Genomic DNA, 16,043 nt, shown 5'->3' with positions numbered 1-16,043 from the left:
GATGCTGTTGAAGTGCTGCACTCACTATGCCAGTACATTTGGAAAACTCAGCAGTGACCTCAGGACTGGAAAAGGATCAGTTTTCATTCCAATCCCCAAAAAAGGCAATGCCAAAGAATGCTCAAACTACCGCACAATTGCACTCATCTCACAAGACAGCAAAGTAATGCTCAAACTTCTCCAAGCCAGGCTTCAACAGTACATGAACCATGAACTTTCACATGTTCAAGCTGGATTTAGAAAAGGCAGATGAACCTGAGATCAAATTGCCAACATCCACTGGATCATCAAAAAAGCAAGAGAATTCCAGAAAAACCTCTACTGCCTTATTGAGTACGCCAAAGCCTTTGACTGTGTGGATCACAGCAAATTGTAGAAAATTCTTCAACAAATGGTAATACCAGACCACCTGACCTGCCTCCTGAGAAATCTGTATGCAGGTCAAGAAGCAACCGTTAGAACTGGACATGGAACAATAGACTGGTTCCAAATCGGGAAAGGAGTACATCAAGGCTGTATATTGTCACCCTGATTATTTAACTTATATGCAGAGTATGTCATGCAAAATGCTGGGCTGGATGAAGCACAAGCTGGAATCAAGTTTGCCAGGAGAAATATCGATAACCTCAGATATGCAGATGACACCACCCTTATAGCAGAAAGCGAAGAAGAACTAAAGAGCCTCTTGAAGAAAGTTAAAGAAGAGAGTGGAAAAGTTGCTTAAAGCTCAACATTCAGAAAACTAAGATCATAGCATCTGGCCCCATCACTTCATGGCAAATAGATGGAGAAACAGTGGAAACAGTGACAGGCTTTATTTTGGGGGGCTCCAAAATCACTGCAGATGGTGACTGCAGCCATGAAATTAAACGACACTTGCTCCTTGGAAGAAAAGCTATGACTAAACTAGACAGCCTATTAAAAAGCAGAGACATTACTTTGCCAACAAAGGTCCATCTAGTCAAAGCTATGGTTTTTCCAGTAGTTGCCGCGGCCAGCACAAACAAGAGTCGCACCTGCACAGGGAGAGAACGGAGCGTCCCCGCTAAGAAAATAAGAGATAGACAAAAGATGGGGTTGAGAGGATCAGACCAAAATGGCTGATACCTTGCTTTATTGTGCTGCGGTATATATAGGGTAAAGTACGTAACTTAAGGCACTCACAAGGTTGTTTTTTAATCTCAGGATACAATCACCAGACCCTTACCATTGTATACAGAACACAATCAGAATATCTATCTTCTATGAAGTATACACAATAAGATAATCTATCTTCTATGAAATGTTGCCGAAACCAAACATCTTGGAGCCTTAAGGGTTATAAAAACTCTTGAGGGTGGCGGGACAGGGAGCTTAGGCACGTGTCCTAGGGCCCGGCATACCTGCCAGGGAGCTCCCAAGACTTAACCCTTCACGGGTCGTCCCCCGCAGCTCCCCTCTCTTTATTTTTTAAAAGCTCCATAAGATGTTGGTGTTGCAACATGTTTTTATGTATTAAAACTCTCATATGTAAAAATTCTTTAACAATGCTACGAATAAGGCAAGGAGCTAAACAAATTATGATAAGCACAACAGTCAGAACCGCGCCCATAGCAATTATACTTCGCCACAGTGAATGAAGGCTAGGAAAGTTAGAAAATAAATTTTGTAAAAAATTATCGACAGTATCAGCTATATTCAAAGTAGCTTTTGGAGAATTTTCGATGTCAAGAATTTCATTATGCAATTGTAAAAGATCTAAAGAAACATTAGTATTAAACCAAATTCCTTGCAGATGTTTTTTCACCTTATCCCACGGAAAGTCAGAAGTATTGTAAGGCTTTTTTGTAACACAAATCCATTTATAATTAGCATGGCACTGAATTTTCATGCGAAAATCAATGCTCTGAATTTGTTCTCCTAGAACTCTAACTACATCATATAAAGCTGATAATCTATCCTCTATTTTATTATCTATATCTTCTTGAGTTCCCATTACTTTAGTAACATTATATGACAAGGAATCTACAGTATGAGCAGCTTGAATGGATTGTGCTAAAGATACAGAAGCAGTAACAGCAGTTGCTATAAGGGTGATTAAAGATACTATACCCAGAATAATCAGGCTCAGACCTCTTTTAGGACGGCTAAGAGCCGTATTAATGCGTTGTAACAATTCTAAAGCAGTCTCATCATACCATTCTTCAGTTATTTCAACAGGTAACATTACAAAAGCAGGTTGTTTTACTATTATAACTTGTTTTCCTTTGGCTACACCTCTAATGCAATTAGTAAGTATGCAATTAGAACAATTTAAATGATAAATATTCAATGACAGTGTTATTTCTATATGGCCTTGTATCAACATGAATGGATAAGGGACACAAGCTCGGGGATATAAAAATCCTGTAACTCCCACATCACCATATTTGCTCCCACTAATATTGGGCTGTAAATATAGACTATTGCCATGACCAAAAGCAGCCAAAAGTTTCCATAGTTCTGTCTGATATATAGGAGCAGTGTTTACAGAGAGAATGGGTGGATGCTGTCCTCGATATTCGGGGAAATCAGGTGTTCCTCCAGGTGCCCAGTCCCATAAAAGGGTGGTATTGGCATTGTTGATGTTATACACCGATGCAATTCGTGCTCGACATAAAGTCCAAGGAGTGTCTATTCCTATGCCGATGCTTAAATGTTTGTCACAAAACGGAATGTCGAGGGGTCCGGTTCCGTCACGGTACGATCTCTTTCCGGTTTTTTCATCAATGCCTGAAATAGTCACTCGAGGATAGGATATATCAGCTGACACCTGTATACAATGAGGATGCTGTGATTGATAAGAAAAGCACATAGGGTATTGAGTAGTAAGACCATAAAAGGAGATATTGGCTTGCTGAGGAGAAATGTGAATATCTGATTTTCCTCCTAAAAGACTTGTATCATTAACATATACAGGTACTGTTTCTTTATCCCATCCTAAGGATTGAATCATAGGCGGATCAGGAATGTATGCCCAAAAAGCCGCAGCTGCCCCGTTTTGTATCCGCTGTAACAATAATAATAACATGATCAGTATATTAGTAGGTGTCACTGGAGGTTGTACATGAGCCTCATTCCAAGCATATCGCATCAGCGCCTCAATTTGCCTCTGAGTAGGCAGCTCACTCGTGGGCTCGCTCAGTGTCATGCGTTGCATTTGATGTGTCAGGGAGTTCCTCTGCCGCGCGTACCAGCCTTTCCGGAATCCAGCGCGGCGCTTCGGCATCCTGTGGAAAAACACAAACATGCCCTCGTCCCCATATTAGTACAGGGTCTGGCCCATACCACAGATTGGTAAGTGGATCCTTCCATCGTACAAGTGGTTTTTTGCATGAGGATCGTTCTCCCCAAAAACGCTGGGCTGCTGAATTGCCTTCTGCGTCTAAAGTTAAAAAATTTAAAACATAAAGAGCATGGTTTAAGGCGTTCTGCGGTGAGGGGCTATACAGTTCATTCCCCTTTTTTTGTTTTAATAATTGATGTTTAAGGCGTTGATGGGCTCGTTCCACAATACCTTGTCCCTGTGGATTATAAGGAATTCCTGTTTTATGATGAATTTGGAAAGAAAGACAAAAACGTTGAAAAGAACGGCTAGTATAACCAGGTCCATTATCTGTTTTAAGGGTTTGTGGGATTCCTGAAGTAGAAAAGCAAAACAGCAAATGTTGAATACAGTGACGTGTCGATTCTCCAGTGTGAAGGGAGGCCATGAGAAAATTGGAAAAAGTGTCAATAGAGACATGAACATATTTAAGACGCCCAAATTGAGGAATGTGAGTAACATCTGTTTGCCAGAGGTGATTAGGGCGTAAACCTCGAGGGTTGACACCATATTGAGGGAGAACAAAGAATTGAGGACAGGTAGAGCAAGATTTAACAATTTGTCGTGCAGCTTCACGGGAAATTTTAAATTGCAACCGTAAAGAATGACTATTTTGGTGATGTAAATCATGGGATTTTCGGGCTGCATCAATAGCTGATTGGAAAAACACTTGTTTAGTAAGAACGTCCGCAGTGTGATTGCCTTGTACGAGGGCACCAGGAAGGGTGGAGTGTGCACGAATATGTCCAAAGAAACAGGGGTGTTGGCGGCAATGGAGAACCTGTTGAATCAATGTAAATAAGTTAAGAACTTCAGGAGAGGTGGTGCCGATAATTGGAACAGTTTTAATCATCTGTAAGGCACCGACCACATAGGAGCTGTCCGTAAATAAATTGAAGGAAGTAGGTACAGTTAGCAACGCTTGGTGGACTGCAAATAATTCCACAACTTGAGCAGAAGAAAAACTGGTTTGTGCGTAATAGGTTTGATGGTTAATGATTAAAGCTGCAGTTCCATTAGAAGAACCATCTGTAAATATAAGTGTCGCTTCGGGAATAGGTTGTCGGCGAACTATTTTTGGAAAAATAAAGGCATGAGAGCTAGCAAATTGTAACAATTTATCAGAAGGGTAATGATGAGTAATCTGTCCCGGGTAATTTGCAAAAGCTATAGACCAATTATCTGAAAATTGAAAAAGCCAATCTTGTTGTTCTAAAGCATAAGGAACACAAATGAAGGGGGGTTCCATATCAAAATATTGGATGGCCTCGTGACGTCCCTTTGCTACAATTTTTGCAACAAGTTCATAGTAAGGGAGCAGATGTTTAGTTGGAGTAGCAGACAAATATATCCATCGCAAAGGTTTATCTTGATAGAGAACCCCTGTGGGTGCTCGGGGGGTAGGAAGTATACACAAACCCCATGATCATTGGTAATCACAATAAGTAATCTGTTGTTGTCTAATAGCTTTTTCTATTGATTGTAAAGCAGTTCGTCCTTCTAAAGAAAGTGTTCGGGGTGACGCAGGATCAGAGTCACCTTTAAGGATGTCAAATAATGGCTGCAAGGTATAAGTGGGTAATTTTAAATAAGGACGTATCCAATTAATGTCTCCTAAAAGTTTTTGAAAGTCATTTAGAGTTTTTAAATGGTCAGTCTGTAATTGTACTAATTGGGTATTATAAACACGAGGATATAAGGAGAAACCCAAATAATTATAAGGAAAATGAGTCTGAATTTTTTCATCAGCAATAACAAGACCATTAAGGCTTAAATGTTGTTTTAGAATCGAAAAAGCTTGATACAATAGATGTTCGTCAGCATGAGCTAGTAATATATCATCCATATAATGAACCAAATATAGCTGAGGAAAACGTTGACGAACGGGAGCTATTGCTGTAGCAACAAATTTTTGGCACAGCGTAGGGCTATTAGTCATTCCTTGCGGGAGAACTCTCCATTGATAGCGTTGCATAGGCTCTTTAAAATTAACAGAGGGTAAACTGAAAGCAAATCTTTTGCAATCTTGAGGTGCAAGAGGAATAGTGTAAAAACAATCTTTTAAATCTATAACAATGATATAGGATTTATCAGGTATAGCAGAAGGAGTGGGCAACCCAGGCGGCAATGGTGAATGGAGCGGTAGGACCGTATTGTGAGCAAGCAATCTTTAACTCTTTCAGTTGTTTAAAAGGCAGTGATTCATAATAACGCTGGTTGTTATTTTCAAAGACAGGAAAAGCAAGAGAAAAATCAGAGACAACCTCACCAAGTCGCTGTGCCTGTCTCAATGCCTTTTGCAGCGGAGACATGTTCTCAGACGGTGGAGGGGGCCCTGGAGGGGGATCGAGACCAGCCACAACAGAAGGAGCATAAGCAGGGGGAAGAGGCGGAGCAGAAGGAGATTTGGCATTGTTACTAGGAAGCTTGATTCCTGCGTTCTGTAAAGCAATAGTGAGGTTTTTAAAACATTCAACCAATTCATCTTTAGATGTTAACGCCACTTTTTCTTGTGCTAAAAAACCCCAATCTTCTTGATGGTATTTAGCAGCTTTTTCGTCTAATTCTGCCTCATCTGTGGATGAAAGTAAATCATCATTATCCGAAGGACGCAATAAGTTAGAAAACGGAGGGTCGCTTTCAACCCCCTCGGGAACAGCATACCTGGGTTCCGAATCAGGAACATGGAGAGGATCTTCTTCCTGTTTTAATAAATTTCCTAAACGTTTTAATTCATCATTATCAAAGTCCAGGCAGTCACGAATTAGTGTCCAAAAGGATAAAGTTTCGACAGGGATTTTTTCAGGGCCATGTAAAGTATAATGAGTCCGAATTTGTTCCCCTACCTTCTTCCATGTCTCTAAATTTACTGTACCTTCTCTGGGGAACCAAGGGCAAACTTCCTCGATGAATGAAAGAAAATTGATTAATTTAGGTTTAGAAACAGTAATTTCCCTGTGTTTTAACATTACAGATAACATATGCACAAACAACTGGCGACTATGCGTCTGTCCCATATTTATACTCTCAACTATATACCTTACTACTCCTCCTCAATTTAATTCACTTGTTTACTCATATACTCACTCTTTTCAATTAATAAGAGTAGTGGCGAGGAGAACTGTCGAGCTCGAGCCCCACGTTGGGCGCCACCTGCCGCGGCCAGCACAAGCAAGAGTCGCACCTGCACAGGGAGAGAACGGAGCGTCCCCGCTAAGAAAATAAGAGATAGACAAAAGATGGGGTTGAGAGGATCAGACCAAAATGGCTGATACCTTGCTTTATTGTGCTGCGGTATATATAGGGTAAAGTACGTAACTTAAGGCACTCACAAGGTTGTTTTTTAATCTCAGGATACAATCACCAGACCCTTACCATTGTATACAGAACACAATCAGAATATCGATCTTCTATGAAGTATACACAATAAGATAATCTATCTTCTATGAAATGTTGCCGAAACCAAACATCTTGGAGCCTTAAGGGTTATAAAAACTCTTGAGGGTGGCGGGACAGGGAGCTTAGGCACGTGTCCTAGGGCCCGGCATACCTGCCAGGGAGCTCCCAAGACTTAACCCTTCACGGGTCGTCCCCCGCAAGTAGTCATGTATGGATGTGAGAGTTGGACTATAAAGAAGGCTGAGCGCCAAAGAATTGATGCTTTTGAACTGTGTTGTTGGAGAAAACTCTTGAGAGGCCCTTGGACTGCAAGGAGATCCAACCAGTCCATCCTAAAGGAAATCAGTTCTGAATGTTCATTGGAAGGACTGATGCTGAAGCTGAAATTCCAATACTTCAGCCACCTGATGTGAAGAACTGACTTATTTGTAAAGACCCTGATGCTGGGAAAGATTGAAGGTAGGAGAAGAAGGGGATGACAGAGGATGAGATGGTTGGATGGCATCGCCCACTTGATAGACATGAATTTGAATAAGCTCCAGGAGTTGGTGATGGACAGGGAAGCCTGGTGTGCTGCAGTCCATGGGGTCACAAAGAGTTGGACACAACTGAGTAACTGAACTGAACTGAACTGAACTGAAAACTATCTATACAGGTTTATACCAGTATCTCCAATTTCAATCCAGCACTGTTGGGCATATTCTGACCTCCTCCCTTTCCATATTTGTAATTTCCTTTTCTGAAAATGAGAAATCTAGCTCCAATTATCCTCTCTCTGTATGTAAATCAGTTCTTTTATGCATAACCAATCTTCCATCACTGTCAGCATCTGCATCCCTTCAGCATTGCCCTCCTCACTCTGCTCTGGCTCCAACAGCCTACTGGACCATCCATTCATGAAGGTTTCTCTGGACCCCATTCGGGCTACCGTCCTGGGCCATCTCTCCAAGGGCACACCCTCTATCCTCCTGTGGCTCCAACAGCCTGTGTCAGTTCCCTATCACTGCCACCTGCCTCCCTGCCCAGATGTCCTCCTCACATCTCTGCTGTGCCACCATTCTCTGCTTCATACACGGTTGCCCACGTTGCTTGGTCCCACCTAATGGCTTTGGACTGAATTGTTCACCAAAGGAAGAGTTTGGGGAAAAGAAAATAAACATATATTTATTCCTGGTTCTATAAGTTATATATACACACACATATATATGTCTTACCACCAGCCCTTCTGTTGATGTTGCTGTAATCATTTTGTTTGTAAAGCTTTTTTCTAGATCCTTCAGGGAGGGCTCATGGAATATACATTCTCTTAGTTATCACTAGTAAAAATTGTGTGTGCCCTTCAAACTGCCAAGTCAGTTTTGCTGGATATAAAACCCTTAGCCCACATTTTTCCCCCTTGAGTGTATCTCAGTTGTCATTGCTTAGTTGATAAGTCTTTTTGCAACCCCATGGACTATAGCCCACTAGGCTCCTCTGTCCATGGGACTTTGCAGGCAAGAATACTGGAGTAGGTAGCCATTTCCTTCTCTAAGGGACCTTCCTAACCCAGGGACTGACCTGAATCTCCTGCATTGGCAGTCATATTCTTTACTACTGAGCCACCAGGGAATTCTTCTGACATAATTTGTTCCTGTCAAACAGTCTCATGACACTATAATTTTCCCCCTCATGTAGATAGCTTGGATAATGAAATACTTTTTTCCTTAAATCTCAGTAATTTTACCAGAACGTGACAACAGTGGTTATTCTGAATTGATAATCTTTTATATGTGGTATGTTAGTTCAATATATAGTTGTTTAATTTTTTTCTTGATTTTTAGTTTTTAGTATGTATTCCCTGTATCTCTTCATTTATTTTAAAAAATTTTACCTTCTATTTCTCTTAAGACATTACCTATTATATATACCTAGTCTTATATTCCTTCTAATTTAGTCTTCATTTCTGAAAAGATTTTTTCTTTTATTTTCAGCTCTTTCCTATGTTTAGTCACCTAATAGCTGCATTTTTCAAATTCTCATTGCTGTTGTTCTTTCATTTCCTACATTATTTTCACAATATCTTTCAACTCATTTTGAAATAGTGTATTAATGAGGTTCGTGAGATTGTACCGGAGACAGGGATCAAGACCATCCCCATGGAAAAGAAACACAAAAAAGCAAAAGGGCTGTCTGGGGAGGACTTACAAATAGCTGTGAAAAGAAGAGAGATGAAAAACAAAGGAGAAAAGGAAAGATATAAGCATCTGAATGTAGAGTTCCAAAGAATAGCAAGAAGAGATAAGAAAGCCTTCTTCAGCGATCAATGCAAAGAAATAGAGGAAAACAACAGAATGGGAAAGACTAGAGATCTCTTCAAGAGAATTAGAGATACCAAGGGAACATTTCACACAAGGATGGGCTCGATAAAGAACAGAAATGGTATGGACCTAACAGAAGTAGAAGATATTAAGAAGAGGTGGCAAGAATACATGGAAGAACTGTACAAAAAAGATCTTCACGACCCAGATAATCATGATGATGTGATCACTAATCTAGAGCCAGACATCTTGGAATGTAAAGTCAAGTGGGCCTTAGAAAGCATCACTATGAACAAAGCTAGTGGAGGTGATGGAATTCCAGTGCAGCTGTTTCAAATCCTGAAAGATGATGCTGTGAGAGTGATGCACTCAATATGCCAGCAAATTTGGAAAACTCAGCAGTGGCCACAGGACTGGGAAACGTCAGTTTTCATTCCAATTCCAAAGAAAGGCAATGCCAAAGAGTGCTCAAACTACCACACAATTGCACTCATCTCACATGCTAGCAAAGTAATGCTCAAAATTCTCCAAGCCAGACTTCAGCAATACGTGAACCGTGAACTCCCTGATGTTCAAGCTGGTTTTAGAAAAGGCAGAGGAACCAGAGATCAAATTGCCAACATCCGCTGGATCATGGAAAAAGCAAGAGAGTTCCAGGAAAACATCTATTTCTGCTTTATTGACTATGCCAAAGCCTTTGACTGTGTGGATCACAAGAAACTGTGGAAAATTCTGAAAGAGATGGGAATACCAGACCACCTGACCTGCCTCTTGAGAAATCTGTAGGCAGGTCAGGAAGCAACAGTTAAAACTGGACATGGAACAACTGACTGGTTCCAAATAGGAAAAGAAGTACGTCAAGGCTGTATATTGTCACCCTGCTTATTTAACTTCTATGCAGAGTACATCATGAGAAACACTGGACTGGAAGAAACACAAGCTGGAATCAAGATTGCCGGGAGAAATATCAATAACCTCAGATATGCAGCTGACACCACCCTTATGGCAGAAAGTGAAGAGGAACTCAAAAGCCTCTTGATGAAAGTGAAAGAGGAGAGTGAAAAAGTTGGCTTAAAGCTCAACATTCAGAAAACGAAGATCATGGCATCTGGTCCCATCACTTCATGGGAAATAGATGGGGAAACAGTGGAAATAGTGTCAGACTTAATTTTCTTGGGCTCCAAAATCACTGCAGATGGTGATTGCAGCCATGAAATTAGAAGATGCTACTCCTTCGAAGAAAAGTTATGACCAACCTAGATAGCATATTCAAAAGCAGAGACATTACTTTGCCGACTAAGGTCCGTCTAGTCAAGGCTATTGTTTTTCCAGTGGTCATGTATGGATGTGAGAGTTGGACTGTGAAGAAGGCTGAGCACCGAAGAATTGATGCTTTTGAACTGTGGTGATGGAGAAGACTCTTGAGAGTCCCTTGGACTGCAAGGAGATCCAACCAGTCCATTCTGAAGGAGATCAGCCCTGGGATTTCTTTGGAGGGAATGATGCTAAAGCTGAAACTCCAATACTTTGGCCACCTCATGAGAAGAGTTGACACATTGGAAAAGACTCTGATGCTGGGAGGGATTGGGGGCAGGAGGAGAAGGGGACGACCGAGGATGAGATGGCTGGATGGCATCACCGACTCAATGGACGTGAGTCTGGGTGAACTCCGGGAGTTGGTGATGGACAGGGAGGCCTGACGTGCTGCGATTCATGGGGTCGCAAAGAGTCGGACACGACTGAGCGTCTGAACTGAACTGAACAGTTTGTTCTGCTCGTGGACATGTCTGCCTGGTGTACTTTCATTGTCAGTAAGGATGCTATTCTGCTTCTTATTCTCTTTATTTTTATAATGACTTTGTGTGGGAATTGCCCTCTATCCTTTCTTGTTTCTCTTTTCTTTCGGAAATCTCTGTCTTCCCGAGCTTCTAAGAGGCGTGGCTCAGGATAGCTTTTCTGACATCACAGGGCTCCCTCTGCTGTTGTTTTTAGGTAATGTTTCAAAAAACAGACATTCTCTGAGATTTCCTAGCTTTCTCTTCACTTTTCCTTAGACCTTCCTTCTCTTCATCTGGCTCTATTGTCCTGTTTTAATTGACTTTTATTCTGCTTGCATCAATTTCTCCTCAGTGTGGAGCCCTGTCCCAGAAGGAGCCTTCCCGCTCAGTCAGAGGTTCCTGGGACCGAGGCTTCTCCAGCCCCCTCAGACCTTACCATGGACTCCTTGCATTCTTCAGCTGCATCACTGGGCAAAGCCCTGCTCTGCTTGAACTACTGTTTCCAAATTACCCTGTTCTGCTTTCCCCGAATGTCTGTTGGCTCTTTGGGGGTCTGGTATTCTCAGGTGTGTCAGAGGCCCCAGGGTGTCTCCCACACAAGTGCTGACACCACACTGGTCTTTTAACGTTTAGTGGTTTGTCCCCATCCGCTTGTTTTTGGATATCTTGGGGCTCCGGTCCCGTCAGTTTGTCACTGTTAATGGGATTTTGGCTTTGCTGCCTAGTTGTTCTATTTTTATGAGAGAATTCAGTGAGATTCAAAAACTGTGTAATCATCATTGTCCCAGAATCTTGTGATTTGTTTTTATGATGTGCAAACTTTTATTATTACCTAGTGATGCTTTTGTTAGATTCCCAAAATTGTGATTTCTAAATCAAAGATATGTGGGGTTTTTTTTTACATCTTTATGGGTTTATCTATAGTGTAGAAATTCTACATGCACAGCTCAAATAACATTTATGTGTGTAGATATCCATGTGACCACCATTCAGATCTAGATATACATCTTTCCCCCAGAAAACTCTTATTATGTTCCTTCCTCCTTCCTCATCAATAATCCTCCTCAGCAAAGAAAACCATTATTCTGACTTCTGTCAACACCGAAATTCTGTCTGCTCTTGAACTTCAGATAAACAGAATAATGCAGTATGCACTCCTTTGTGTTTGGCTTCTTCCACTCAACACTTTGAGATTCATCTGTGTTGTTGCATATAATGGTATGATTGTTTTTGTTTGTTTATTTTACTGTGTGGTATTCCATTGTATAAATTGGTGTGTACGTTTAAAATTGTTTCGAGTTTTTTATTGTACACATAACATGAAATTTATTATTTAAGCCATTTTATGTGTACAGGTCAATGGCATTAAGTATCTTCACGATATTGTACAGCTAACATCATTGTTCATTTCTAGAATTTTTTCTTAATCCCAAACAGAAGCTGTATACCCATTAAACAATATCTACCCCTTCCCTCTTCACCCCAGTCCCTGGTAAGCCCTGTTCCACTTTGAATCTCTATGAGTTTACCTGCTCTAAATACTTCATAGTCAGTGGCACCACACGATATTTGTCATTTTCTGTCCAACGTATTTTGTTTAGTATAGTATCTTCAGGGTTTATTCATTTTGTTTGTCAGAATTTCATTCTTTTTTAAGGAAAAATAATATCCTGTTGTATGTATTGGATTGGCCAAAATGTTCATTTGGATTTTTCTGTAAGATCTTCAGTTCAGTTCAGTTGTTCAGTCGTGTCCGACTCTTTGCGACCCCATGAACCGCAGCACACCAGACCTCCCTGTCCCTCACCAGCTAAGATCTTACAGAAGCTATATACCATATTTTACTTACTCATTCATCTATTGATGACATTTGGGTAATTTCCACCTGTTGGCTATGATGAATAAGCATATTTTTAATTTTAATAGATGTTGGCAGATGCTTTTCAAAAATACTATGTTATGGGAACTTCTCTGGGGGTCTAGTGGCTAAGACTCCATGCTTCCATTGCAGGGGATGCATGTTTGATCCTTAGTAGGGAAACTAAGATACCACATGCTGTGTGGCACAGCCAAAATTTTTTTAAAATAAATCTTTAAAAACTTAGACATATTAAAACTATTTCAAATGGGGCTTCCATGATGACTCGGTGGTAAAGAACCCACCTGCCACTGTGGGAGACACAGGTTCAATCCCTGGTCTGAGAAGATCCCACATGCTGTGAAACAACTAAACCCACGCACCACAACCCTTGAGCTTTGCTCTAGAGCCCAGGAGCTGTAGCTACTGTAGCCTGCACGCCCTACAGCCCATGCTCTGTGGTAAGAGAAGCCAGCACAATGAGAAGCCCAAGGACCGCAGCTGCAGAGTAGCCTCCGCTCACCGCAACTAGAGGAAAGCCTGAGCAGCAACGAAGACCCACACAGCCAGAAATAAATAAACGTATTTAAAATACACACACCCACACACATATATATATATATATCTGCAATTCTCTAGACCATCCCTGGTGGTCCAGTGGTTAAGACTCCAGGCTTCTACCTCAGGGAGCATGGGTTCCCTCCCTGGTTAGGGAACTAAAATTCCACATGCGTGCTTGGTGGAGCAGTCCCCCAAAAAAAGACTGTGTTACTGTGTCATGACCTGAATTTTGCTTCTCCTCACAGCTGCCCTGATTCATGTATTGAAGCTCTGAATTCTGTCTTGGAGACAAGGCACAGAGGTAACTGAAGGTTAAGTGAGGTCAGAAGGGTAGGGCCCTGATCCTGCAGGACTGGTGTCTGCATAAGAAGAGAAAGAGACACCAGAACTCTCTCTCTCCACATGCACAAAGGCCAGGTAAGGGCACAGCAAGAAGGCAGCCATCTGTAATCCAGGAACAGAAATGTCGCCAAAAATCAGCCTTGCTGGCACCTTGGCCTTGTGCTTCCAGCCACCGAAACTACGCAGATAAATTTCTATTGTTTAAGCCACCCAGTCTGTGGTATTTTGTTATCACAGCCCAAGCCAACTAAGACAGATTGTATCAAACTTTGACTCTCGTAAATGGTGTATGATTGTGTAATTAGAATGTGTCCCAATTTCCCCACACCCTCAAAACCATTGGGTATTATCACTGTTTCACTTTTTGCCAATCTGATAAAGAAAATGTTATGTTATTTTAGTTTCAATTATGCTGATGAAAAGTGTTTATATATATATATATATATAAAATTTTTTTCTTTTGGCTGCATCACACAGCTTGTGGAATCTTAGTTCCCCAACAAGGAATTGAACCCAGGCCCTCAGCAGTGAAGGCATGGAGTCCTAACCACTGGGCCACTAGAGGAATTCCCAAAAAATTGCTGTTTAGTCACTCAGTCATGTCCAACTCTGTGACCCCATGGACTGCAGCAGTCCTTACCTGTCCTTCACCATCTCCCAGAGCTTGCTCAAACTCATGTTCATTGAGTCAATGATGCCATCCAACCATCTCATCCTCTGTTGTCCCCTTCTTCTCCTGGCTTCAGTCTTTCCCAGCATCTGTGTTTTCCAGTGAATCAGTTCTTCACTTTAGGTGGCCAAAGCATTGGAGATTCAGCTTCAGCATCAGTCCTTCCAATGGATATTCAGAGTTGATTTCCCTTAGGATTGACTCATTTGATCTCCTTGCAGTCCAAGGGACTCTCAAGAGTCTTCTCCAACACCACAGTTCAAAAGCATCAATTCTTCCTCACTCAGCCTTCTTTATTCTCACATGCATACGTGACTACTGGAAAAACCATAGCTTTGACTAGATGGACCTTTGTCCGCACAGGGATATTTCTGCTTTTTCATATGCTGTCTAGGTTTGTCATAGCTTTTCTTCCAAGGGGCAAGCATCTTTTAATTTCATGGCTGCAGTCACCATTCACAGTGATTTTGGAGCCCAAGAAAATAAAATCTGTCACTGTTTCCATTGTTTCCCCACCTATTTACCATGAGGTGATGGAACCAGATGCCACAATCTTAGTTTCTGAATGTAGAATTTCAAGCCAACTTTTCCACTCGCCTCTTTCACCTTCATCAAGAAGCTCTTTAGTTCTTCTTCGCTATCTGCCGTTAGCGCGGCATCATCTGCATATCTGAGGTTGTTGATATTTCTCCTGGCAATCTTGATTCCAGCCTGGACTCCAAAATCACTGTGAATGGTGACTGCAGCCATGAAATTAAAAGACGCTTGCCCCTTGGAAGGAAAGCTACGACAAACTTAGACAGCATATTAAAAAGCAGAAACATCCCTGTGTGGACAAATGTCCATCTAGTCAAAGCTATGGTTTTTCCAGTAGTCATGTGTGCATGTGAGAATAAAGAAGGCTGAGTGAGGAAGAATTGATGCTTTTGAACTGTGATGTTGGAGAAGACTCTTGAGAGTCCCTTGGACTGCAAGGAGATCAAACGAGTGAGTCTTCCAGCCTGGCATTTTGGGTGACGTACTCCGCATAAAAGTTAAATAAGCAGGGTGACAAAATATACCTTTACTTCCTTAGTTAGATTTATTTCCAGGTATTTTATTCTTTTTGATGTGATTGTGAATGAGATTGTACCCTTAATTTCATTTTCTGATAGTTCGTGTTGGTGTATGGAAATGCAGCAGATTTCTCTATACCAATTTTGGATCTTGTAACTACCCTTTAATAATTTCGTAAAGCTAGTTTCATAGTGCTAAGCCCTTTTAGCTTTTGCTTATCTGTAAAACTTGATCTGTCCTTCAGATAGAAGAAAGCTTTGTTGGGTGTATTCCTATATTCCTGAGTGTAGGCTTTTCCCTTTCATCACTTTAGTTATATCATGCCCCTCCCTTCTGGCCTGCATAGAAGTCTGCTGATAGTCTTATGGGAGTTCCTTTGTATATAGCTTGTTGCTTTTCATTTGCTGTTCCTAATATTCCTTCTTTAAAGTTTGGCTATTTTAATCATAGTGTATCTTGGTGTGATTCTCTCTCGGTTGATCTTGTTTGGAACTTTCCTCCTGGACCTGGATGTCTGTTTCTTTTCCCAAGTTAGGGAAGTTTTCAGCTGTTAGGTCCTCAGATATGTTTATCTGTACCTTTCTCTCTCTCTCTCTTCTCCTTCTCGGACCCCTATAATATGAATATTTGTATGTTTTATGTTTTCCCAGAGGTCTCTTAAACTGTCCTCATTTTTTAGAATTTACTTTGGCCATGTCAGGTCTTAGCTTCAGCATGTGGGCTCTTCACTGAGGCATGG

At 41.3% G+C, this 16,043-nt stretch overlaps 1 protein-coding gene across 2 annotated transcripts; it reads right to left on the bottom strand.

Annotated features, from left to right (window-relative positions):
• Positions 1 to 1,072: 1,072 nt before the first annotated feature.
• Positions 1,073 to 6,937, bottom strand: LOC138432788 (endogenous retrovirus group K member 9 Env polyprotein-like). Of its 2 annotated transcripts, none has more exons than XM_069574332.1 (2): positions 6,431 to 6,937; positions 1,073 to 3,248 (listed from the first exon to the last, which is right to left on the bottom strand). In XM_069574332.1, the coding sequence occupies exon 2, from the start codon at positions 3,245 to 3,247 to the stop codon at positions 1,412 to 1,414; it is 1,836 nt and encodes a 611-aa protein (XP_069430433.1). In that variant the 5' UTR covers position 3,248; positions 6,431 to 6,937; the 3' UTR covers positions 1,073 to 1,411. The 2 variants fall into 2 exon arrangements, with proteins under 2 accessions (XP_069430433.1, XP_069430444.1); XM_069574343.1 differs by lacking the exon at positions 6,431 to 6,937 and adding an exon at positions 5,613 to 5,836.
• Positions 6,938 to 16,043: the final 9,106 nt, after the last annotated feature.

Source organism: Ovis canadensis, chromosome 1 (assembly GCF_042477335.2).
Source record: "Ovis canadensis isolate MfBH-ARS-UI-01 breed Bighorn chromosome 1, ARS-UI_OviCan_v2, whole genome shotgun sequence".
Lineage (NCBI taxonomy): Eukaryota > Metazoa > Chordata > Mammalia > Artiodactyla > Bovidae > Ovis > Ovis canadensis.
This window is presented reverse-complemented; position numbering and strand designations above follow the sequence as displayed.